Source organism: Apostichopus japonicus, chromosome 8, assembly GCF_037975245.1.
Source record: "Apostichopus japonicus isolate 1M-3 chromosome 8, ASM3797524v1, whole genome shotgun sequence".
Classification (NCBI taxonomy): Eukaryota; Metazoa; Echinodermata; class Holothuroidea; order Aspidochirotida; family Stichopodidae; genus Apostichopus; species Apostichopus japonicus.
In genome coordinates this window covers 20066226-20092166 of record NC_092568.1, presented here as the reverse complement: position 1 = coordinate 20092166, position 25941 = coordinate 20066226, and the positions used below count along the sequence as shown (strand labels likewise).

At 34.9% G+C, this 25941-nt stretch overlaps 1 protein-coding gene across 3 annotated transcripts in view; it reads right to left on the bottom strand.

The window, feature by feature from the left end:
• The window catches only part of LOC139970956 (gamma-aminobutyric acid type B receptor subunit 1-like), a 48728-nt gene that overhangs the window by 19424 nt on the left and 3363 nt on the right, over nucleotides 1-25941 (bottom strand). The window contains exons 2-6 of one of the 3 annotated variants that reach the window (XM_071977044.1): nucleotides 25609-25676; nucleotides 22285-22524; nucleotides 7316-7727; nucleotides 2572-2709; nucleotides 1122-1292 (exon numbers count right to left, since the gene is read on the bottom strand). In XM_071977044.1, coding sequence (XP_071833145.1) covers nucleotides 1122-1292; nucleotides 2572-2709; nucleotides 7316-7702 — 696 coding nt within the window. In that variant the 5' untranslated portion in view covers nucleotides 7703-7727; nucleotides 22285-22524; nucleotides 25609-25676. The remainder of the gene's footprint in view (nucleotides 1-1121; nucleotides 1293-2571; nucleotides 2710-7315; nucleotides 7728-22284; nucleotides 22525-25608; nucleotides 25677-25941) is intronic. The other 2 variants (XM_071977045.1, XM_071977046.1) reach the window with 2 other exon arrangements.

The window sequence follows — 25941 nt, the reverse complement described above, 5'->3', positions numbered from 1 at the left end:
CATTTCTTACCAATTGTAGTATTTCTTGACCTGTATGGCACCATAATGCATGTTTTAATCATGGTACGTGTTTTGTACCTGCTTATTGAGTTGTATCCCAATTTAATGTCTAATAACCTGTAATTAGTATTCACAAAGGGATTTCTTTGCCATATATGTATAGAAGATTTCTAGATAATTAACATCCAAAGGAGGTTACAAATACCCAATATCAAATTGACCGGTCCAATTTTAAATTATAAGCTCATGCCATTGGTGAGTCTGAGATGAGATAAGATAAGCTAGAGAATATTTGTTGTTTCTGCATATTAAACAACACTTCTATCGCCCCTTCTTGTTTCTGGAAGCAAACATTACATTCTTTCCCTTTCTTTTGTTTTTCTTATTAACCTAATGCATGACCCACAAGGGTATGGGCACTAATCTCTACAACCAAGGGTCCAATATTGTGGCCCCAAAGAACACAAATCATGGGCTGAAATCTTAATGAAGGTTGGAATTTTTTTTCTTAACTAATTTTTCCAAAATTCATGCTCTTCAAGTTTCTACAAAATCACTCACAATCCAAATGGTTGCATCAATTGCTTAAAATTCAGCCAGTTGGGAGAATTTTCTAATGCTCTTACCACTCTATACTGTCCTCTCATTGGATGCTTGAAAGCACTCATACTGACACAAGTCTGACAGTACGAAGGGTTCCTATCCGTTATGCAGTAGAAACGGAAAATTCATATCGCTCGTATAACGTATGTACGAGTGCTCTGACTCATGGCATGACGATACAGTATATATAAAGATTTTAAAAGATTCCAAACTGGGTGTATAAATAATAGATACATATACAAGTATTCAGATATGTGTGTACACATCTAAAACGATCAAATGGCAGTTATGGTCTGTAATGTCGGACAATTAAAGACTCTCTTGAGCAATCAACACAGTAGCCGGACCTGCCTCTGTGTCTTATGTGATAGATTGAAGTATGTTAACAAAGTGACAACTGGATGGAAAATTGTCAAAATTTAGTTTTATTACTTGACCATTCAAAGATGAACGGCCAGCTCTGACAGATGACACTATATCTATGTACTTAAAACTAAACTATCCATTATACTACTGACTAGTGCAAACAGCTCATCCTTTTGATGTATAGTAGCCACTCTACTCCAGTTGTAGTGCCTCATTAAGCGTACAAATGGAGGGTTCAGCAAAGTCTCCGGAGGTATGATCCGGAAAAAGGTCGGATACCGCTTCCGGTTTGAGAGTGCAGGAGAAGAGGCGGTCGGAGACATCTGAAAAGACGAGAAATTAGCATTTCTTGTAAGTGATATTTGGGGGGGGGGATGGAGAATATTAACAGTATAGGCACTGACATAGTGTGATGGTGGTACATAGTAGTGCATGTTAAGGCTATACTAAAGGAGTAATACTCATTTTACAAAAAGAGTGTGAAATTTGTCTTTTCTCTATGTCGAATCCATGGCAGAGGGTATTTAAGGCTCCAGATATGCGTTTAAGCTAATATACACCGTAGAGTGTACATTTGTCAAACAGGACACTATGCCTAAATGGCAACCAATAATCATGCAGATTTTGTGGGGGTTTTTTGGCATTCAAAATCACTGTCAATTGTTATGTATTGTTAAACTCAACTATTGCTTACAAACTTCAGTTACATTCTTTGTCTTCATATTAAGTTTTCCTCAAAACAAAGAGAAAAAAAAAATTATTGGGATTATTTCCCATATTACAAATCATTATAGTCATATTCATATATTACTGACAATCATATTACCATTTAGTATAAAAATGTCTGGAATAATGAGAACAACTGTAGCAGTGATCTAATTTTCAGCAGTATAATTAACACTGCTGTTATTGAAACAAGGATATTAGCATTTAGGCTGTGCTTACATTACAGTCATCAGACCCTATACACTATGTGCAGCATTAAATTATTTTGAACCCCCCCCCCCCTCACAAATCACTGAACAAGAAGTTGGCATTCCCTTACTAGAAGAAACGGCATGGAAAATGAAATTACATATTTATGACAGAGCGTTGGCTTTGACACAGTCAGGCTCACCTTCTTATGTAAACGGAGCCTCATAGTCAATACATTAAAACTGATACTTTACCAACAGCAAGTATATCCTCATAGCTATTCAAAAATGTCTAAAAATTGTCAGGAATAATGACAAAAACAGTACTTTTCCAACCTTTTGACACAATGATATCATTTTGAAATCAAATCAAGCAAAATTAGTCTTTTGCTGCAGTGGCTATGAAAATGTAAAGACCTGGTATCTCCATCAGAAAAGCTAGGTTAATACTGACCGTGGAGTTTGCATGCTATACTTTTAATTTAAACGTAGGCCGGAATATGTAAAAAACTAAAGCTAGTTATAAAACCAAAACTGATACCTAGATTTGAAATCTTTGGCATTTATTCAGCTCCAGAACAATATAATATTGCCACAAATACATGATTTACTTTCTACAATTAACAAGGCTTTTTAATGACAGCCTTACACAGATTCCTTCTTGCTTTATATGTTCAGTATACTTTACCACATTGAGATTCCAGAAATGTGCTGTACTGGCAATAGCCTGCGCCGATAGTGAGCATGCTGGCCCTACCACTAGTATCTTCTGCGGTGCTTGGAATATCTGTTCAAAGAACTTTTGAATGGCCACCCCGTCAGTGCACTGTGTAAAATCAATGTGAAACGTTTTAGCCGGCGAGAATCTCAAATGAAAACAAAGAATCCAACACAATCAGCGTGACAATCCATACAGGCTCCTAATGTATTCATACTTTCTTGCCATTCTATTTGAAAACATTAGTTTTGCTATAAAAACAGCCCAAACATATTGATTTCCCAACATTTTGGGATGTATATATATATATATATATATATATATATATATATATATATATATATATATATATTTATAGTGTCTATACCCAAAGTTATTCCAGGTTCAAATCCTCACAAGGAACCAGATTGTCTTGACCTATACAAAATTGCTGCTTTGTATTGTCGCTGAGTGCCTCAGTCTTCCGTGGATTTGGTATATGTCTGGTTTACGAATTGAGGTTCGGTTTCTGTTCTTTCAAAGGTTGTGAAATGACTCCTTTCACAATAGCTGCACTACTGTAGCTACAGCGACGGGGTGTCCTTACCTCCCTCGGTATCAGAGAGCGTGGTCACATGCTGAGGCATGCTCTCGTCCGTCGGATGGGGGACGTTACATGGCGGTCACTGGAGCAGGAATGCATGCAACAATTACATATACCTGTCTAGTAACCATCTGAACACTCATGGTAAAGAGAAGGCTTGGTGTAAGCGAGTGGTCATCCAACATCATCACATGGACACTGAGGGTTTCAAACTGTGAGCTGTTGTTGGTTTCCTGACTCTTGGGAAATACTAAACTAAACTTAAGGAAGACTTGCAGTCAGATGATTGACTTAAAACAGCCTCTTGCATGCATTTGGTTAAAAATTTAAACTCAGCAACTGAGTCTACTGTTAGTGCTCAGAATAATCAGCCAATTGATCTAACTTTAGCACATTTTACTCCCATATATATCATTTTAAGCAATGAAGGATGGAAAGAAGATACTGACGGACATATATTCTAAGCATATCCTAGTGAAATTTGTATACAATTATATTTGCAAGATTATGATAGTTGAATTTTTATTTTAAAGTTTGTACGTATCATAAGTGAACTTGAAGCAAACATGTACTGTATAGTAGGTATGTGTGTTGCTAATTGGTGAAAAATTACCTATCCCTATTCTAATTAAGTCATATAGTACAATTGCAATTACACTAATTGTTAACTTAATGAAAAGAAAATGAGCATTTTATCCAATTAAAAACTCAGGATCGAGTTTTGAACTCATTTGATTGATCCAGCTAATGAAGACTGCAATGAGATTTCTCTGCCAACATATATCTAAAACTGCTGCTTTCAAGATAGTTGTCAAGGATACTTTAGAGAATACCTACAATGTGAATTTATATACAATCTTTATGAGAGAATGCTGGTATGAAAGTAACTGTACATATATATACACACTGAATGCGTGACAAACACGATACTTCACCTACCCCAACAGCCTTGGAGCTGAAGAGCTGTTTTCGAGACTCAAAGGGGAAAAATAAACATCTATTTAATAGATTGACGATATATTGTATGAAAGCAAAAAGGGATAAATTTCCATCCAAAGCATACTTTTTGGAACATTTTGAACTTTTTTTTTAACTTTTTGACATCAATATACCTAACTCTGTTATTTGTGATACGACCTGACATATATTCAAACCAGTTTCCAAATGACAAAAGTTAATAAAATGTTATCCCACTTCAACATTTTTTGTCCTTTAAATCTTAGAACCACTTTAATTTGTAAATAATTTAACAGTTTAATATAGCTACTGTTTACTACAAGTCTGAGGAAACAGATTTTTTTTATAAAACTGATCCTTCAATTAAGATCAGCCAATAGCAAAGTTTTACAGTCTCAAGTTTGTCATATACACTATGAATATTTTATCCACTTCTTCTTTAAGATTAGGGTTAACCATGCATTTGTTCGATAGAAATCACACAGCATGATAGTAAAATACATCACAATTTTGGAAAGAAATTTGCTAAACGTGGCCCATTTCTAGATGTTATAATCCTCCCCTTCTATGCACACAGTATCTGATCAATGCACCTTGCAGTCATAACCATACATAAGTCATAGTAAATCAATCTTCTCTTTAAAAAGAACTATAAACAAAGACATAAAACAATGAAGTAGTTTCGACTTTTTGAAAAGAATATCTACCTCAGGTGCTCAGCACATATCAATTAACATGATTTAGATCAGCATAATTATGTCAAATACTGTTAAATTGCTAATCAACATGTCTGCTTTCATTTGTTACCACAAAAGTTTGAAAATAAGGGACAAAATTTAAAAATAGAAAATCCACAGTTTATAGATGGACCTGAGGCTCTTAAAGGTCAAATTTGAGCAAAGGCACTGATATTCGTCATGAGCTTAGCCTGCTTGGCAAGTACTATAATAGTAACTTTCTTGCTTTTTTATGCTTTTGGGTTTATAGGGTAGAAAAGGGAGCCCGGGCTAAATATATTTTCTATTACTAAAGTCCATGCAATTGATGGCATCTATTAGGGTTAGGATTTGATACTCACAACCTTCGACCTAACCTATATGGTTATCTCTGAAGAGTAAGTGAAATTCACCAATTCCTAAAATTCCCATCCACAGTTTTCGAGTTGGGCTGTCAGTGTGTTTGCCAGTACTAGCAATTAATACTGCAAAATTACCATATTCTGGAGGAAAAAAATGGCTAGAAGAGGGATGATCCGTCATCAGTTACTTTGACAACAATGAATATGATTAAATATGATTAAACATGATTGTCTTTTCTTTGTTTTAATCCACACAGATTTTGCAATGCTGTGAACATTGCAATATTGTTCTTCTAATTAGTTGATGACCTTGTAGCTTCTAAAGCGAATCATCGTCGGCTAAACTAAAGTAGTCTCTGTAACCATACTAATATACCATTCTGCAAATTGGATAATATTTGAAGAGTGAAAACCTTTCATTGTAAGGATTTTTAGCGACATTATTAGTATAGTTTAAGTGTATATAAATAGTTTAATTTTGCAGTTTAGGAATCCTTACAAGTCTGCGTCTCCGTCCAAGACTTAATTCATGTTGCTTTGGTTGACATCTTTGGTTTATAGTTACCTCAAGCGGACAAGTATATTTAAGTATGCAGCCAATCACTGTAGTAGCAGGCTTGTATATACATGCATACTATACAATCTTGTTAACATGATAACTCCAACATGAATTGACTGAGTTTCATTAATTAGTATGTGGATTCATCTTTGTAAGTACAATAAAGCCTATACTGAGAATGGTGAAGATCAATGATCACTAGAGGTCAACATATAGGTCATATATGTCTGTATGGCTTTTCTAGTGGTTCTACAAAGATTTCTCTCTAATGTAGATCAATTTATTTCCAACCCATAAGAGGTTGTTTTTCTGTGACACCAAGGCCATACATGTGGCCTGTTAGTTATAAACTAACAGGATACATACATACTCCTTCCTCAACTGAGGTCAGAGGTTATAACTTCATTTGCATCCTTGACAACCAAGTGTCACACTGCCTGAGTGTCAGCTTAATATGATTGGATATGACTTTTTTTTTAAATTAGGGGATAAACATATAATCTTCTCTGATTCACATAATCCCAATACTATTAATAACCACTCTGAGTGTCCTCACGATCCAGTTAAATCTTTCTTTCTCGTCTTTTGTTTCTTCCTTCTTTTTTTTTGAGGGGGTGGGAGGAGGCTGCTGTTGCAATGACGTAAAAGAGCTAATATCTGCAGCTTTTACTTCAATTTTCTTTTATATCAGTCTGTACATATGCCTTGCTATTGTTTGTATACATATTTTATCTGCCCATTGAAGAAACAAACATTGACCTGATCAAATATTTATGAACTGAGTCTCAAAGTTTAAGAGAGAAAAAAAAAAGAAAAGAATTTAAACTTTAAGGTAGGGACTAAACATGGATGAAAGGAGATTTAATTGAGGCAGGATTCTATGAAAATATTTAGGACAAGGCAGTTCTTTTATCTTTAGATTTCACATTGATGCTGTTTAGAAAATTAGGTGAATAAAATTGATTCTTTCTTTTGACCATATATCAAAGAAAGAACAAAATGTATGCTTTTAATCATCAAGGATCACTTTCCAGATATTATTATTGAGGTGACTGCCAGCTATTAAACTTGTAATGTAGGCCACTATATTAAGTACATGGCAGTTGAAGCTTATGGCCTGAATGAACATTATTCAATGTTCTAGCATATCTGAGGGCAATAATTGATGAATTGTTAAAGACAATGACTAGTTCATTAGCGGCCCAAGAACATGCTGTGACAATTCCCTCTAAGAAAACCTTTAGAACTAATTCAATTCATATATCTGAACAGGGATTATTTTGTATTATTACATAGTGATTGGCCTGTCAATTGGCACACAGGTTGCATGTGCATTCAAAAAAATTAGTGTTTGTATGGTTTATTTATTGGCAATCTTAAGAATCTTTGATGCAAATTTCAATCTATTATGTAAAGATAATTATTACTAACAATATGGTTGTATGTAATAAACTAAATAAACTAAACCTCCCCTTCCCTCCCCCCCCAAAAAAAAACCCACCAAGAAGAGAGTGTATGTAGTGCAGTAAAGACTAACCTTAGAATTAGACAACGTCATTATGAGTTCATAACCCGGTAAAACGTCTGGATTTTGATTGACATGCTTGAGCGCCAAACTGGATCCGACATAAACGCCAGAAGCATCTAAATTTCCATCCAGGGAAAACAACCCAGCGATGTAGAGAGGGATCCTATCGGATGGACTCTCCTGATTGGTTGTCGTCTGACTAACTGCCGATGATGCCTCTGTGGTGTCGTTAGGAGTAGTTGACCATTCTTCCGTGGTTCCAGGAAAAGCTGTTCCAGGTACAGCTGTCCGAGATACGAGATCGGGGGTGACATCTGTCGTAACATCAAGGCTGGTAACTTTCCGACTCGTATGCAACAAGAATTGAACTTGAATCATCAGCATCAAACACCGCATCTTGTCTTATAACTAACAACAAGAACTAAGGAGATAGAAGAAGAAAATAAAACAATAATTAAGATCGATGTCGAAAGATTTCCAGGGGAACATTGAAAGAATCTTGTATGTATTTTAGATCCTCCTGCAAGCAGGAACTCGCGAAGAAGCCTCATTGGCTTATCAAAGCCGCAAGCTGACCGAAGTCAGTCTCTTACATTCACATTTAACGTCCATGATTATGAATTGTCAATTGTCAACAACTCTGTAACTGGAAGAAATACATTAATCTTGAAGTGACTGGAACTCGGGACCTTATGATTGGAAGGCACCAGCGTTAACCGCTGAGCTAACACTCCCACACATTGAGCTAACACTCCTCTTGTGAGTGTGCAGCTTCATCTTAGTGACTAATCTATTTAATGACCAATTATAAAACAATGTTATCCAATGCAACTCAGGGAATCCTTGAGTGTATAAATTATTATGTAGCAGTTTGCTCTCTTGTAAAAAAAAATACATTGATGGTTTCTGTGTACAAAGACTGCTACTTGATCTTTGGTTGCATCTGTATATAGCAAGTTGCCCAATGAACTAGTTGTATGACATTTTGCAATGCGATACCAAATAGATTATTCCCTGCAACTGTTAAATCTTTGTTAAGGATACACGGAACATATGTCATACTAAAGAATAATACTAACAAAGAAAACAAAAGATAATATTTATTAGAGCCAAAAAACAAAAAACATTTGCATGACAACACTACAACAATAGTACATCATATATATAATCAACCCAAGTACACTCAAAATTTTCACTGAGTACTTTTAACTTATGGCAGTAAATTTCCACAAGATATTGACTAATATTAGTATTTGTACTGTCCATTCTAAATTCTGTCAGCTGAGAAATTAAAATCTACTCTGTTTTTCAAAACATTACTGTTCACCTACAGTACCGTACAGGTAAACATGTACTCTACACTTGGGGTCAATTTATGGGTTTACATGAAACAATCTTTACACATTATCATAACTACTTTTTAACTGCACTTTTTTTTCCCTCCAGTGTAGGATCAATTGAAAAAGATTAAAGCAAATTTGTGTCGACAAGGATTGGAAAGGGTAAATAATAGATATATAAGATCATACATACGTTATGTGAGCCTTTCAACATTAAGTACTTCCAGTGAACACATAATCATGTTAATGATAAACAGTACTTGTGGATCGAGAGCAGTGTGGTCAAGTGGTCAAAGCAGGGGAGGTTTGATCTAAGGTTTGAAGCTAGGTTCAATCCCTGACCAGATCATTACTTTGTATTCTTGGGCAAGGAACTTAATCTCCATTGCCTCTCTTAAGTAAGGTGTATACATGGTTACTTACAAGGTAACTTGTAAATAAAGATGGGTGCACCAGGTTTGTGGCTGCCCCCCCCCATCGGTAGTCCTCCAGGGGGCACGTAGACATGGAGCACTGTAGTGCCCCAGGAGGTATTGTTTGAATTGTGCACACTTTGGTGTGTGGGTGTGACTAGTTACCAATGACCAGGGGATTAAATTGTTAAAGTCATGTGACAGGGCCTTGGACTCAAACAAGATTGTAAACCTTCCACTTAAACAATTTTTAACTGTGTAAATTACCACTTAAAATTGTTCAAGATACTTTTGCCAAAAAACAAGTTTAAATGCAACTTCAAGCCTGGCTACTTAATTGCATCGATTGCCACATTGTTGATCGAGGTCCTGATAGAAGAAATGCTGGTAGTACTCTAAAATGACCTTAACCACTTTTGTCACCAATTTATAGCCTGCAAGTTTGACATCGAAAGAAATAGAAGAAGAAATAGAGAAAAACAATTTCCACAATTTACTGATATATCATAATAAATGAATTGTTGGTGACAGACCTTAATACCGTATCTTTTTTTGATCAATTGTTTGTTTTTTATGAATAATTTTGTGCATTGTCACTACTTTAGGCAAGAGTGGCGATCAAGTATATGGAAAGATGCACTCATTGCATGACCTTCACACAGACATGCATTGATGAACGTGATGTCAGATTATTTATTTGGGTTGTGGTAAAAACGTGACATTTTTTCTTTTAACACTCCTCAGGTTCAGGGAAAAAGGAAATGTGTTGCAGAACCTCCAGGGAGATTTTAGCGTGTTCCAATTTAATTGAAAGCAATATATGGATCATCGATATATATAATCCAGCATAAACATTTATACAGAAATTTGACGTTTTCTGTGGCATAAAGCAAGTGATCATTTAATATTAAACTGATGAAAATAAAAAGATTTCAAATTTTAATTTATTTACCTTTATTTTTACTACATATATGGAAGAGAGTCTTTAGGTAGTACTAATAATAATTTTGGCATAATTTGCAAATTTAACCTTCTGCACAATGGATCGATTTCAGTCAAATTCTGTCTGCTTATTATTGACTGTTTTAAGAATAATTAAAATGATCACTGACATTAAGTGATAAAATCAACATTGTCTTCATGATGAATTGTGCTTAATATGAAATGAATGTGGAAAAAGTGTGAACATTAGCATAGTGCTGTACCGTGTCAGTGTACTTTTGTTTAATGCACTACATTTATCACTTGTTATTATAGTATCCTAATCTAGGAGGAAAATTGCTAGAGTATGAACAGCTTATACAGCAATATCATAAAATTACTTTCATTATATTTGAAGTACCACGATCTACAAATTGGCAACTTATGGTAATAAATGTTGCATAACTTTCTGAACAGGATGCACACTTAGCTGTCTCTCTTAAGAAATGATCATATTACAAAATAGATTTGGGATACAAGTTTTAAATTATATATATATATATATATATATATATATATATATATATATATATATCTCTTTCGAGATCCGGCTTTAGGAATCACAAAAGAGGTACTTTAGGTATGAGGAAAATTCTTACCAAATTGTAATGGTTTTGGTAGTTTCAATAAAGAACCTACTATAGGGTTCAGCCACTCCTTTGCCGAACATTTAAAAATCGGATTACGTATTATGTTCCTTTAAAGCAATCTAGCAAGGGTTTTAATACACGGTATATTATATTACTAGTCACTTAAGGTCCCTTCATGAAAAGTAAGTTAACTTGTGTTTGAGTAGCTCTTTTGACGGCAATCTACTTTATTACAGTATGTTAATATTCTATTGTCATAAATCCTGCTTCAATTGGAACTTTTCATATAAATTCTAATACAACAAAGTTACAAATCTTTCTTTCACACCACAGAGCTACAGTACTGTATAGAGAATACTGTAATCTCCTACAAATAATGTTGTATACTGGTAACATTTTCAATATCAATCATCACAAAGTAAGGTCCCCTTTTTTTTTTAAAGTTAATTGAGAAATACTTGTTTGTATGCATACAGTACTTCAAGGAATTTGCACTGAAGATGGCTAATTACACAGAATTTTAGTCTTGATGTGTCATAGTGCAAGAAAAAAAAATTAACATTTCAGTAGTAATGTTTCTCATTAAGCAATACCAATTATTACTTTGAAATTGATAACAAAAATAAAAATATGTGTGTCCGCCAAAGCCCCAGGAACCAGATTCTCTTGACTACCAGTTTTTTATAAAGGCTGGCCCAACCAATCACTGGTAACACTCTCCTTTAAATGTTTTAACTTTACATACAGAGTATATAAATATATGTTTTATGTTTGCATAACATTTTTTATTAGTGGGGTGGGAGCAGGCTTCCTTCAATCTCTCTCTTTTTTTCACCTCAATATGTGTTAAAATTAAGTATATAATTTGAATTGAACATTCAATCTCTCTTGAGCTTAAGTCTTAATTGGAATAACATTAATTTGACAAGAATTCATCATAATTAACACCACATATCTTTTACTGGGAAACATTTGTATTAATGTCAGTCAATATTTTGTTTTATCTTATAATTTACTTTCCTACGTAGGTGAGTACACTATGAGGCAAGCGAGGATGAAAACTTTATTGAAAGCAAATTTGGTTTTTCAAATCCTTGGGGAGGTTGCATAAAGTACAACATAACAAAAAAATGAACATGATGATATTAGTCCAACTAGAATGTACGGTAGCTTAAAATAACTAAAAAAATGTTGTAAATATAACGTGATAAGGACGGATAACAATAAATCCTACCGAACAATGATCCCTCCATATTCTCATTAAGATTGTTATTTACTTAATATTGTTTCCATTCACCAGGAATGGCATGAATAATACTGTAATGTTGCAAAAAGGAGCAACGCATATTAAACTTACTCTTAAAAAGCTGAAATCTCAATTAAAGAGGTCTTATATATACAAACAATACCTTTCCCGTACCATGACTCATAAAATGTAATCGAATTATTTATTTTAAAAATAACTAAGCTGTGTTTCGTTTGCCATTAGCCAGTAAGACGGAAGAAATGAATCCAATATTTTCATATACTGTTCAACCATGTAACATATTAAGCGCAAAATATTCTGTTGGCTGGTTGAATCTGCTAGCGATAGTGTATAAACAGAAATTGTGAATAATACATGACACAAAAAGTGGACAAATAAGACTTACAAGTATATAATTTGAGACTTAATGTTATTTATTTGACTTATATAATTGTTTATTTGAGTCAAACGTAGTATAACGAACCCACCAGCAAAAATAATTGCTCAAAGACTGACCAAAAAGACCGCCAAAAATATATATTGATTTTTAAAGGATTATTCAACTGTACAAATTACTGTATATCAACAGTGAAACCTATACAAATTGATCTTAATGTAATCAAAATTATATCATATTCTAGTAGATCTAGCAATTTCTAGCATATTCAGCCTCATTGGCTAATCAAGAACTCTTTACTCAATGACAGTTCAATCCAATTGCCATCTAGAATTTAAGGTATTCTTTCCTTTTAGTAACCTTTAAGTATCATTCACAAAATTAATATTCTACATCTGAATTTCAATTAGCTTAACAGTGTATGCTAGCTAGATTCATATGATGGAATTGGAATCGTCCATTTGAATGCTATATTAATTCAACGGTTCCCTTAGTGAATTTACCATCTAGGAAAGTCTCATAAACTTCTTTGATCTCTGCAATTGTTTCACAAAGCAGTACTTCTTAAAGTACGTTCAAATGGTAAAATATATAACGAAATGACCAAAAAATTCCTACTCTTAATCCCTGAAGATTTTTTGTATTGGTTTGGGAGAGAAATTTAGGCAGTCGTTTAGCCTTGAAACATATATGTCAATGTTGAAGAAATCAGTAGCTATAATTCCTGTTTTCAGATTTTTCAGCTCTAAATTGCATGAGCTTTAATCTCTGGAATTCTCCTTGACGGCTAAATTGATGACGACATTACGGCTAAGTACATGCAGCAACGGCCTAAATGTCAACTGTTAATCCATTGTTTGATAGATTCTGACCAAACTTGGTTCTTTTTATATGAAGAACATATCAGTGTCCTTGGATATGCGATCAAAAACCTTTTATGTCATTGACAACTAATCTGTATAAATACAAATCTTTATACAGTACTAGGCCTACAGATATATATAGACCATTCCATGGAAAGGGTCAGCATGATACTAACATTTCTAAACATGCTTGATACTAAAATTACGGACGATTTTGGTAGAAAGTGATAGCTCTGAGATTTCTAAAAAATGAGAATATATAGTAAATAAATAAAGAATAACACACCAGAAAAATATCACTTCACGACCGGTTTCGTCCTTTTGTGACTCATCAGGCGAAGGTAGGAATCGAACCCCGTATCTTGTGTCACGTACCACTCGACCACAGTGATTCTACTGGTGTGTGCATGCGTATAAAATGGCTTTGTATAACTGTCATTGAGGGCGTATTACCCAAGTGATATGATTGTACAGAGCTGTGCACCCCTGGTGCTTTGAATCTGACAACTTTACACAGAAACTGTGTTAGCTGCAAAATTACAAAACCAGAAAGCCAACAGGTTTTAGTGATTCTTTGCCATGTGGACAAGGTAGGATAAAGTAAAGTAATAAAACATTATGTCTTGATGACATTCTGCTAATTGCTCTAAAATTTCAGCAACAGTGTGCACTTCAGTGGCGGATCCAGGATTTCGCCGAAGGGGGGGCCCAGATGGGAAATGTCTAATCGTCGTCCTGGGGGAGGGGTCTAAGGGGAGTGGGTGCCCCCCTCCCCCTTTGGGAAAATTTCACAAAATATGGAGGTCCTCGGTGCAATCTGGTGCTACTTTTCGTGTAAGTTTGGACTAAAATTTATTTCCAATAAATCATGTATTCATGGTTTGCCGGGCATATATTTGCAATTTCGAGCAATGAGCTGGGACTTACGTCTTTGGGGAGTAGGTGGTGATGCAAACTACTTTTTACCAGGCTACTCCAGGCCATTTCATCTTGGATGCCCCCTCCAGATGGAGACTATTGATGCAGTCAGAGTGCCCCTCTCACCTTCACTTTATCAGAATGATGGTGTACTCTTTTTGCAAATTTATTTTACAAAAAATTACACGCACAGTGGCGTAGCTAGGATTTTTTGAGTGGGGGGGGGCCATGGGCGCTGTTCTTTCTGGTGGGGGGCGGAGTTTACTATCTAAGCGGAGCGCCACCTTGGTTGGCGCGGAGCGTACAAAGAAAATTTGAGATTTCAGCACCCCCCAGATCGCAGGAGATGTCACCTGTGAGGCAAAATAGCAACCAAAAAGATGTGCAACTTTGGTGACAGAAATGCAAAAAAAGTTTTTTCTCTTTCATGCTGACTGGCCTTGCCAACTCAGCCAGACTTTTAACTTGAGGGAAGTTGGCATCTTTTGTCGTTTCAAGCTGTCAAGGCCTTTCTCCCAACTCAAACCCCTGTGGGCTACCGGTAGATTTGCAGGATATGCCCACATGTGGACTTAAATAGCATTAGAGGAAGGGGGTGGAAGACTAACACGCATCGATGTTTCGGTAATGGTCCACATTGATGGCTCGGTGCTTATTAGGCCATTTATTGGGTTTCTTGAGGCAGCTGTCATCAGAATCTGGCTTTTTGTGCCAATCGATGACCGATAACATGTATTGGTATGTAAATTTCTTCTTCATATATCTAGCAACACTCTAAAAACAAATGAGTGGATTTCATTCCATTGGAGTGATCATTCGGCGCACTTCAAATTAACAGTAAAATTTAACTCTATTGGAGTTTACCCTCACTCCTAATATGAGTGAATATAACTCTATTAGGAGTTAAGATTTACTCCAATGGAGTGGAAATTCACTCTTATACCGGAATGTGCTCAGTGATCACTCCCATGGAGTGAAATTCACCTATGTTTTTATCAGTACAGTACAGTGCATATCATCATAGACGTACGTACGTACTACGTACGTTCGTATATCAGACGCACTCGATACCCACGATACGATACGGTCTTGGAGAAACTATTTCCACTCATCATTTTTTAAGGCGATACAGTAGTGAGTACTGAACAGGCACAGCCACATGTTTGCAGGAAATTCAGAATTCCCAATATTTTATATCTCTACCAGTAGTGAAAATCATGTTTCGACAGTTTCGTGGACATATAAAGTTGTTTTGTGGAATATTCAATGACATATCAGGGGCGGATGCAGGATTTGTGACGGGGGGGGGGGTCTGACTGGTCCAGCCGCGCCTGAACGCAAGACTATCTAAGCGGAGCGCCATCATCGGTTGGCGCGGAGCGTACAAGAAAATTTTTGGCTTTACAAACCCCCCAGATGGCCGGAAACGGCACTTCCCGAGTATTCTAAGCAGCATGTACCTAACCTGAAAATATGGATCTCATGTCTGCAATTTCAGGCCCCCCGTAGCTACGCCACTGATCACGCATGGGGCACTTTCCCTCGAACGCGGTAAAAAAAAAAAAAAAAAATCAGGATTTTCAAAAAGGGGGGGCCCGGGCCCCCCGGGCCCCCCCCTGGATCCGCCCCTGCACTTGTCTCTAATTATCAGAGTTATGATGTTTTCAACACTTGAAAGCATCCACATTTGAAAAAGTGCCCTTTAATACCACTGCCACAACAGTTTACCTGCCTCGGGCATTTTTATATTCTCTCATGGTAGATCACAGGAAATTTGAGCCGTGCAATATAAGTGACTTTCCACGCTGGTTACCTTTGCTAGGCTTGGCGAATTGAAATACGTAACACACAGGCTAATGTTCCAGACAAACTTTAGCTTTTTGTTTCTTAAATGTAAGTTGCAAAGTAAATGAAAGTTGCTATTTCAGTTTACATACGATGATTAAAAGAAATTCCCAAAGTTTTAATAAAATTGACAAAACTGTCTAGGAGGTTAGAAATTTCCTGTGATACTTGCTCATTTTACCCCATACATTGAGATGTATATTTTTTTTCAACTAGTAGAAAGCTTGGAACATATATGGCACTCCTATGATATATAGTTAGACTTAGTAGCCCAGCCACTTTATTTGATGAACCCTCAGATGTTTAAAAGGGTCATTTTTCAACATTTAAACTTCTTGATAGGTACAGTACACAACCTGGACTGAAAGCAATGGTTTTAATCAAAATGAACACCGTGTCTGAAGTCGTCTGCTACCGTAACGGCATTTTCAACAACAACAAAAAGTCTTTTTTTTCTTTTCATTTCACTCATTCTGTAATACAGAGAAGTTTTGCTTACGTTTCATGATAAAATGACCATGTTTTAGTAACTGTAATGTAATAAAAATCTGTGAGCCAGCTTGCTCTTTTTAACAGGATCGAAGTTCAAAATTTTTCAAAAGTATTTAACACGCAAACGCTTACTCTATTAACTATGATCAATATGGAATATACACAAAAAAATGACATAAAATTTAGTATCATAACCAGGACACCACCTGCGCAGTGGTTTAACCTTTGGAATTGCGTGCGTACAAAACCCTCTTATCTTTCCAAACTGACGACTAACATTACGGCAGATCTGATAAAATTCACTTGCAAAGCTATTCAGTTGTGATTGATCCAATTCAAACTTATAAATAAATTGTTTAGCTTTAAGTATAAATAAAGGAAAATAAATATCAACAGTTATGAAACTTAAGTTGATAGCAGCAGCTGTCTGTGTTTGCAACCTCAATGTACGTCTCAACCTTGGAACACAAAACTTACCCCAAAATAATTTTAAAAACTACTGTACTTTTCAAGAGGTTCTGACAAATTCGAAACGATTTGGATACATTCAGAAATTTGTGTTCAATTAAACAATATGATACCTCAGTAACCTCACTAAATAAAACGTTGACAAAAAACAACATGATACCTCAGTTACCTCACTAACTGAAACATTGACAACAAAAAGCAACAATGATACATAACCTCACTATATGAAACATTGACAATAAACAATATGATACCTCAGTAACCTCACTAAATGAAACATTGACAAATAAGAATATGATACCTCAGTTACCTCACTATATGGAACATTGACAAAAAATAATATGATACATAACCTCACTACATGAAACATTAGCAAAAACCAATATGATACCTCAGTAACCTCACTACATGAAACATTGACGAAAACAATAAGATACCTCAGTAACCGCACTACATGAAACATTGACAAAAAACAACATGATACCTCCGTTACCTCACTAACTGAAACATTGACAACTACTGTAAGACATTGAAGTGATTACTCGGTTGTGTAAAAGGAAAAACATAATAAATAGATAATGTTTGAACCTTTGTTTTTCCTTATTTTTCAATGTACCACCCGTGTCTTTCATGGATGAAATATGACATTAGATGATCGAAAATGACGGTGACAGTTGTTAAAACTAATGGAAACGGCGTAAACAAATGGTAAAATTTTGGAAGCAATTTTGGAAAACTGGCTCTCATTATAAGAGCTAGACCACGCCTAGAAGTGAGTTTAGTAATGAATATGCAACACTTAACAGCGACAGTGTTATCGGTGTAACACATGCATATATATACTAGGACAATGTTAGTTATTACTCCTTAAAGTATCTGTATCATTCTGCTCATTCAACTTGTATTATAATTTTCTTCTCTACCAAGGAGTCTTCTACTCTCTTAAGCCAATTCAGGCTTTATAAAAGACTTCCTTTCACATTGTAATTTTTTTGTGATAAAACAAATAAATAAGCAAACAAACAGTGCACAGTATTACAGCAATTTGTAAATGCAGCCATTTTAATTAATGGGTCAAATCTTCACAAGAGTGGCCTAGGTCATGGGGAATTCCCTCAGACTCTTCTTTCAATTTATTTATTTGCAGTTGGATGTGTTATCATGTCTAAATTATAACCAATGATATAGTCATTAATATACATAACAGTGAAATAGTCATATTATATATGTTTCCTTTTTTTCAATAACAATTTTGAAAACTGATGTTGCTTGCATTTTGTTTAAAATGAAGCTTGATTGGTTATTATTGTGGAATTTTGTCAGTAAGTTATTGATATTTGGTATCAAAAGATTGGAGTCAAAATTTGGCTATGAAATATTTCAGGTGATATTAATGTGAATCAGTACTTAGCGGAAGTTTGTTTTTTAGGCTTTTAGTCTGTCTTCCTGTATGTCTTGATAAAGTTGCGCACTTATTGCACTTTGTTTTGGTTTTAATAACTATAAAGTTTATCAATGTATTCATGAATGTCAAAAGTCAGGATTCCATTTGCAATAAAGTAACAGACCAGGATGATTGGGATGGTTTTAGACAGATTGCAAAGACCATCTTCAAAAATTTGAAATCTCGAATTAAGTGGGCACTTTTGTGAAGTACTGTTCATATTACATTTGTACAAAATGTGTAGAATATGATGTTAGCGATCAAAATAAAGTATGATACTTAAACTCAATTCCAAGGGTTTTTAACTTTCTTAATTGATAGTAGGCTACTGAAGTCTTCAACCATTTTGACAACCGACACACACACATCCTAATTAGTTCAGCAAGGGGGTGTTGTAAATATTTGTGTTAATTGTCAAACTTTACATTAACATCATTTACAAGAAGCTCTCAGGAATACCAAGTCAAAGTAAAATCAAAAAATTTTCTGTAAAGCGATTGAGTCTTGGAAATGGAAGCTAATTAAAGGCATTGAAGACTCGCCCCAAACCGGGTGCCGCGCTCTGAAAAAGTTAACTTTCCGTTGCTTGCAAATGATGTTTTCTTCTTGTCGCTACAAAATGCAGACAATAATGAGATGTGATACCTTGGTTCTTTTATCTAGACCTGAGATGTCCACACTGCTATGTACACTGTGTTGTGGGTATTGACTGTAGCTGTATTGACTGTACACTAGTGTCTAATTACCGACGGTAGCAAGCTGTGTGTGTATTTTTTGGGATCGATGGTGGTGTCTAACACTTCTGTTACACCTCATTCGAAACTAGGTCAGATTACCGGCATGAGACGTTTCTTTGTGTGTGAGTCTTCACACCCTTTAACAGCTAAATTACAGACTCATGTAGTAGTGGTTACTGCCAACGTCTTGGTTTTATACTTACGCAGAGGATACATACGCATTTCAGATAAAGCCATAGTTAGATAGGTCACCCCCTTAAGTTTGCAATTTCATTCATTTCACATTCCAATATATATGTTTACATGAGGTATATATTCTTTCCCAATAGATTTTCTGTCTCATCTCTTATCTGTTGATTTCAAATTAGTTGTATGTAAGAAATACCAGCTGTACTGGTAAGTTGCAATTGATCCATAAACTTGCATTAGAAAACAAATTTAAAATTATGATTCATGCTACAGGCTAGACCAATTAAAAATGGAAATTCAATTGAACCGAAATGTGACTGTTAATGTCTCTGAATTAATTGAATAGAGGTTTGTTAACAGGATCGAATATAACCAGGGATGATGTTTTCATGTCAAACATAGAATTTGTACAAATTACTAAATATTACAATACAAGAAGGTGCACAGTACACTTTTGGGGCACAATTGAGTTAAAGAACCATTTATCGTATGCTCGCTTAAGGTTTCACCATTCTGGACTAAGCACTGATAGCTATTTGCTTGAAAACACATTGTATCTTGTAAACTGTACAGTATTACAGAAGGCATATGTATCCTAAATTTATCCTAGATATATTCGATATAGCTAGATATGCTAGACTATTCTCTATAGTGCAGGTACAATCTTTCTACAGGCAAGCCTAACGAACATGATGATATAGTTTGCAAACTACAATCTGTTGTAATATATTCTTTGAAATGTGATATTGTAAATTGGGAATGTTTGGCTCTTAAATGCTATTAAGTTACTCTAAAATTCAAGACTTTCATTAATAGGAAAATGTTTTCAACAATGTTACATGCCATATTTAATTAAAAGGAAAAGACAATATATACAGCTCATTTGCCATAATAATTTGTCATTCTTTCTGCATTTGCCAGAGATCTAATAAAATTCACCCATATATATACTAGTGCAAGCCGGAAAATATTTTACGGAACAGTCACCTAGCTGTGATCACTGGTCTTTCCTTCTTCGTAACAATGTAACTATGCTTGCCATGAGATTGTACCATTCAAATGCAAATATCTGCGTTAAACACCGAATGAGTAAAATTCTCAAAGGCACAACATGAACACATGTTAATATCATAAGCAACTATGAATTACAAAGCTAACTACCATAGTCACGTTCAGGGGTAGACAGTGTCAAATATATCTAGTTGCTAATTTTTCCAACCTTCAACTCTGGGGGAGGGGGAAGGGGAGGGGGAAGGGGGAGGGGAGGGGAGGGGGAGGGGAGGAGAGGGGGAGGCACAGGGAGGTGGGAGATATTTGGCACCTGGAACAAGATTAGCATTCATGGCCAAAGGGGATCTGCACTTCAACCTACAGCTAAAGGCCCTTTTATTTATCCTTTGGACCCAAGGGAGAGCATCTGGTTCCAAGCTGGCAAATCGGTATAAAGCCAATCCGCCCCTGGTTACGTTAAGCATAATTTAATTGTTGTTTCCCTATTTGTTCTAAATGAAAACATCCATGTCTATTCAATGACAACTTTATTAGTTTATTACAATACAAACTACAAAACTTACGATACAATGACAATGACAATTAATGACAATGAAAAGTATAAATACTCAATATGACATACACATATGAAAGTAACTTCAATAAGTCAAGTGAACAAATATTTTAATGTATATCAAATTCATGCATGGAAATGGAAAAAACAGTAGTACGATTATACTTATACAATCGTTTCCCCTAGAAATATTAATTTGACAGAAAATGTACTGGAAATATTTGGTGAAACACAACAATAAACAAGAAAAATAAATACATACTAACACAAATTGAGACAATCAGTCACAATATAGTCACTTTAATTCGGGTAAACAAAGGTTGACAATAATTTTTGCTTATATACCCTTTTCTGAATAAACGTAAATTCTTGCTATTTTTTATGTTATCATCGAGCGTGTTCCAAAGTTTAACACCTGAAATTGAAACACAAAGTTGCTTCTTTCTTGTTCTGACATATCTTTGTTTAAACTTATTTTTTGGTCTGGTGTTATACCTGTTATTTGGAATTAGTGAGAAGTAAACTTGTAAATTTGATGATAAGCATGTTTTGTATGCTTCAAACATAAACACACATGTACAGTATACAAGTCTACAATATCAGGTATTAGTTTAAAGTTTTTAACTTGTAAAAAGTGCTCAGAAGTATGATCTTAATATTTGGCATTACAAATCATTCTAATAACTTTCTTTTGATTTAGGAATAAAATAGTAATACTGGACTTATAAATATTTCCCCAAAATTCAGCACAGTAATTAAGATAAGGAAGAAAAATAGCACAGTATAAAGTTTTTAAGTTCTTCACTGTTTAATAAATGACTAGCTTTCCGTATAATTGTAATGCTTTAGAAAATCTTTTTGATAAATAAAGAATATACTCTTTCCAATTTAGTTTCTGATACTATAAAAACACCAAGAAATTTTGTAACATATACTCTTTCGATTGCAACTTTATCAATATATATGTTCAGATCAGACTCTAATCTTTGATTCGAGAAAATCAAATAATGTGTTTTACTCACATTGAGAGATAATTTATTAACTGCAAAGCATATGTTTAAGTTTATGCAGTTCCATGCTTACTAAGACTGCTAAGAATATCAATATCATCATGGGAACAAAAAATATTAGTATCAACAGCAAAAAGTACAAATTCAGGTAACCTCGAAACATCGCAAATATCATTGATGTACAGTATAAATAATTTGGGACCCAGAATTGACCCTTGTGGCACTCCACACACAACATTACATAAATTGGATTTTACGTCATTAAATTGGAAATACTGTTTTCTATTGGATAAATAACTACTAAGCCAATCATGAACTGAAACCCATTATGATTTAATTTTTATAGCAATAAATGATGGTCTGTTGTGTCAAACACTTTTTTTAAAAAAAAATAAGGTTTCAAAACTAACTAAATGGCTACCAGAAATAGTAACTTTGTTATTTTCAACTTAATTTAACACTTACTATACTATATACATACCTTAGTTCAAGGAGATTAAGCAATATTCCTTATTTGTATTGGTGAAATTCACTTAAGCTGCAATTGAACAGGCTCCAATTAGCTTGAACGTCCGAAATTCATACGTCGAGTAAAAATAAAAAACGCCCTGTTTGCTGAGCAACTCCAGACTGATTAAGAAGTTCTCTCATCAGGTAGCACAGAGCTATTTACATGATCCTTAAGCTTGGTTGAGAATTACTTCAAGTTCAAGCAAACGAGCTGAAGTGAAAAGTACAGTATTATGTCATAATCAAATACAGAAATCTAGTGAGAGCTTCAAAATCAGTTATTGTTAAGAGATTAAGCCATTGGAGTAGAGGTACTGTACAGTCAAATGATTAAATTTGTATTTAGTATATAAAAAATGAGTTTGTATGAAAAGTTATGCAATGGATGATGTGTTAAACATTTGACCATATACTACTAAAAGCATGATAAGTGGCTTAAGTTGCTAATTTACAAGAACAAGTATTTACAATCAACCTAAAACCCAACCTTGGGGAGAATAAATGTGTGCTGACACAGAGGTGCTTGGTGATCATTCTGGGAATACTGTAGCTGCAAAGTCACCTTTTTTTTCTCTTTTTTTTTCACAGAACTTAGAAGATGTTGAGAATATTTTGGTATATAAACTATAGTATTGCAACCAATCCCATATGGGCAAAACTTCGGAACCAATTAACCACTCTTACTCTCCTTTCTATAACTATTAACTCATTTGCATGTAACCACAATAAAAACTGAATGTGATCCAGTGGGTATATGAGCTAGATTAGGAAACAAAACTAGAGGGAAGTCCCCACCCTGTGGTTACTTGCCTTTAAATAAATTACATATGCAGCACAAGTGTAATTTGCAAGCTAACCCTGGCTGAAGTTCATACAGCATGTACCTACGCTGACCTTTGACCTCCACCTATGACAGCAAGGATGTTCTACTACATATGGGAAGGTCAAATTGGTATAAGTTTTACATTTTCATGGAGACCTGACCTTAAGAAATTGTGTAGGGTTTGACTGAACTGCAACCTCAAATGAGCTTTCTTTTATACCAAATTTTGCAGGAATTTTTATTATCAATTGGATTCTACCATGCATATATAATTTGAAGATAAAGCACACAAGTTAAGTACTTTTGATATTTTGACATTTGGACCTCTGCTAACCCCAATGACCTCCACCAAAAATAATAGGTTTCTTGTACTCACTGTAAGAAAGACAAATGCCAAATATAAGCTATGTGATGTAACCCATCTTGGGATATTATCATGTTTACAAAGTTTGTGTTTATAAGGCTTTACAGAGTGTGACCTTTGATGACCCAAAATGAACTTTGACCTCCACCCAAAATAAGGTTCTTGTACCCATCATAGGGAAGCCACATGCAAAATATGAGAGTCATTAAAGTTTCCTATCTGGAAATATCGTGCTTTACAAGGATTTCAAGTTTTGACCCCTGGTTACCTTAAAAGACCCCTGATATACACCAAAATGTGTCAAACCTTGAGATGAGCTACTCTGATGTTCAGGTTCTAGAGATACAGCATTTTTTAGATTTTTACATTTTACCCTCTGCTGATGCTAAATGACCCTTGATCTCCACCCAAAGCTAAAGGATTATTTTACTCATTATGGGGCAGCCACATGCTAAATATGAGAACTGCAATGGTTAACTATCTTGAGATATCATGTTTACAAGCTAGGATTTCACATACACACACACACACACACACAGCAACTTGACTGCATATATAGGTCAATATTACAACAGCTCAGCATATAATGCTACAATTAGATATAACTGTAAAGCTTTACCAGCAGAATTTTGATAGGCCTATATAACCATATTTTAAGAATCCTCAACCATCAAACATAATTTGCATACTAAGGTTAGATACAAACCAAGTTTGAAGTGCATAATCCAATGAATTGACTGTATAGCCATGCAGCTATAATATATATCTATCTGATAAATATTTTAATCGTCTCAATACCTTCATGGTTTCATTTCTTCTCTAAGTATAAGTAAGGCAAGATGTAATTAACAATTTTGAACTGTTGAAATCAGGAAAATTAAATTAGGAGACTCCATGCACTTTCTACGAGATGACTTTTTTTAGAGAAATTTGTTAATGATGCCGGGATCTTTTTTTTTTAAATATAAAGCTTTCTTCATGAAGGCTATAAGACATGCATCACTGAAGAACTTGGTGTTCTACTTCCAGCACTCCATTATTTCAGCCTGAATTCTGTCTACAGGCAAACTGCTAAGCATGTACAGCACTATATGTACAGCACTGTATGGTGGTGTTGCCCCTAGCATATAGGATACTGTCATTTAGCTAAACAACTCTGTCTTCACCTAATTTACAAATACAGACCTTCTTCTTTTCATCAGTTCACTGTCCATGTTAAATATATGTGTCTCTATAGTATCCTTTATAGGCCTATGTTATATTCTTTTTATGCACTTGTATGAACATTTTCAGTACCACTCGCTTACTGTACATATGAAATAATTTTGAACTTAGTACATGTGAAATAATTTTGAACTTGAATTGAACCAAAAATAATGTTGCATAATACAAAAGTTGATCTGAATATAGATATATTTCTCACTGAGTACTCAAAGTTTTAAGTATTACAATCCAAGTGCTCTGAAGTATCCGTTTATCCGAAAAATTCTAGCTATTGAGAGTGACAGAGGGCAATGATCGTACAAGTAATTTGTTCCTTCAAGTGAAGGGCAAAATTTGAGATGAAGTGATGCTTGTATTTCAATTCTTTCAATAAAACTTAAGTCATAAATACTCACCCAAATCGTTCCTTCCCCTTCATGGTGGCCAACTATAACCATTTCAACGATCCGATATACCTATTATATTTGCATCTTATATCAGCAAGGTGTGAACATATCTTATATGCTCCCATAAATGTTGTGTAGATACTGTGTACAGTATATATACACTCTTTTACAGATGCCGCTGTTTAATACGCCTTTCCAATTGTAACACATGTCACATATATACATATTTTGAAGAATCTCTTTAATTGACACTCCTGGGATTCCCTAGGAAAGTCTTTCTTTTCAGGAGGCATTGCTTTGTTTTCACAATTGGCAATACTCTTTAGAAGCTCTTAACAAACTTGTGAAAATGAGCTCAAGGACAAAAAAACCCCCTTCAATCCAAACTAGGGTTGACATATATATCCTTCTTTTGAGTGAGAAAATGAGCTTAATTAAAAACAAACTTCCATTTCTTTCATTATAATTAAGGAACTGACAGTTTGCTTGGAACTGTACCTGATGTGATAACCTTGACAGCCTTAGGAGTTGTGACCTTCCTCTTAGTGTTTCCCTTTTCTCTGTTCCTAGAATTGAAAAAATGTATCAAATAACTTCTCAACTTAATGTTTCTTTGTTTAAATATATGAGTTCTTTAAGCAATCAAGTGGAACACAGTCGTCGGCGTTGAGTATTAACATGTTATATTTTAATACGTAACATAGTCATGCTATACAGGACAGATATCGGACGACGTGTCCGAGAATACGTGTTGACAGATGGAGAGACAGGGTGAAACAAGGATGAGCAGACGGCATGCATATAACTTATATACCAATATGCAAATGCACT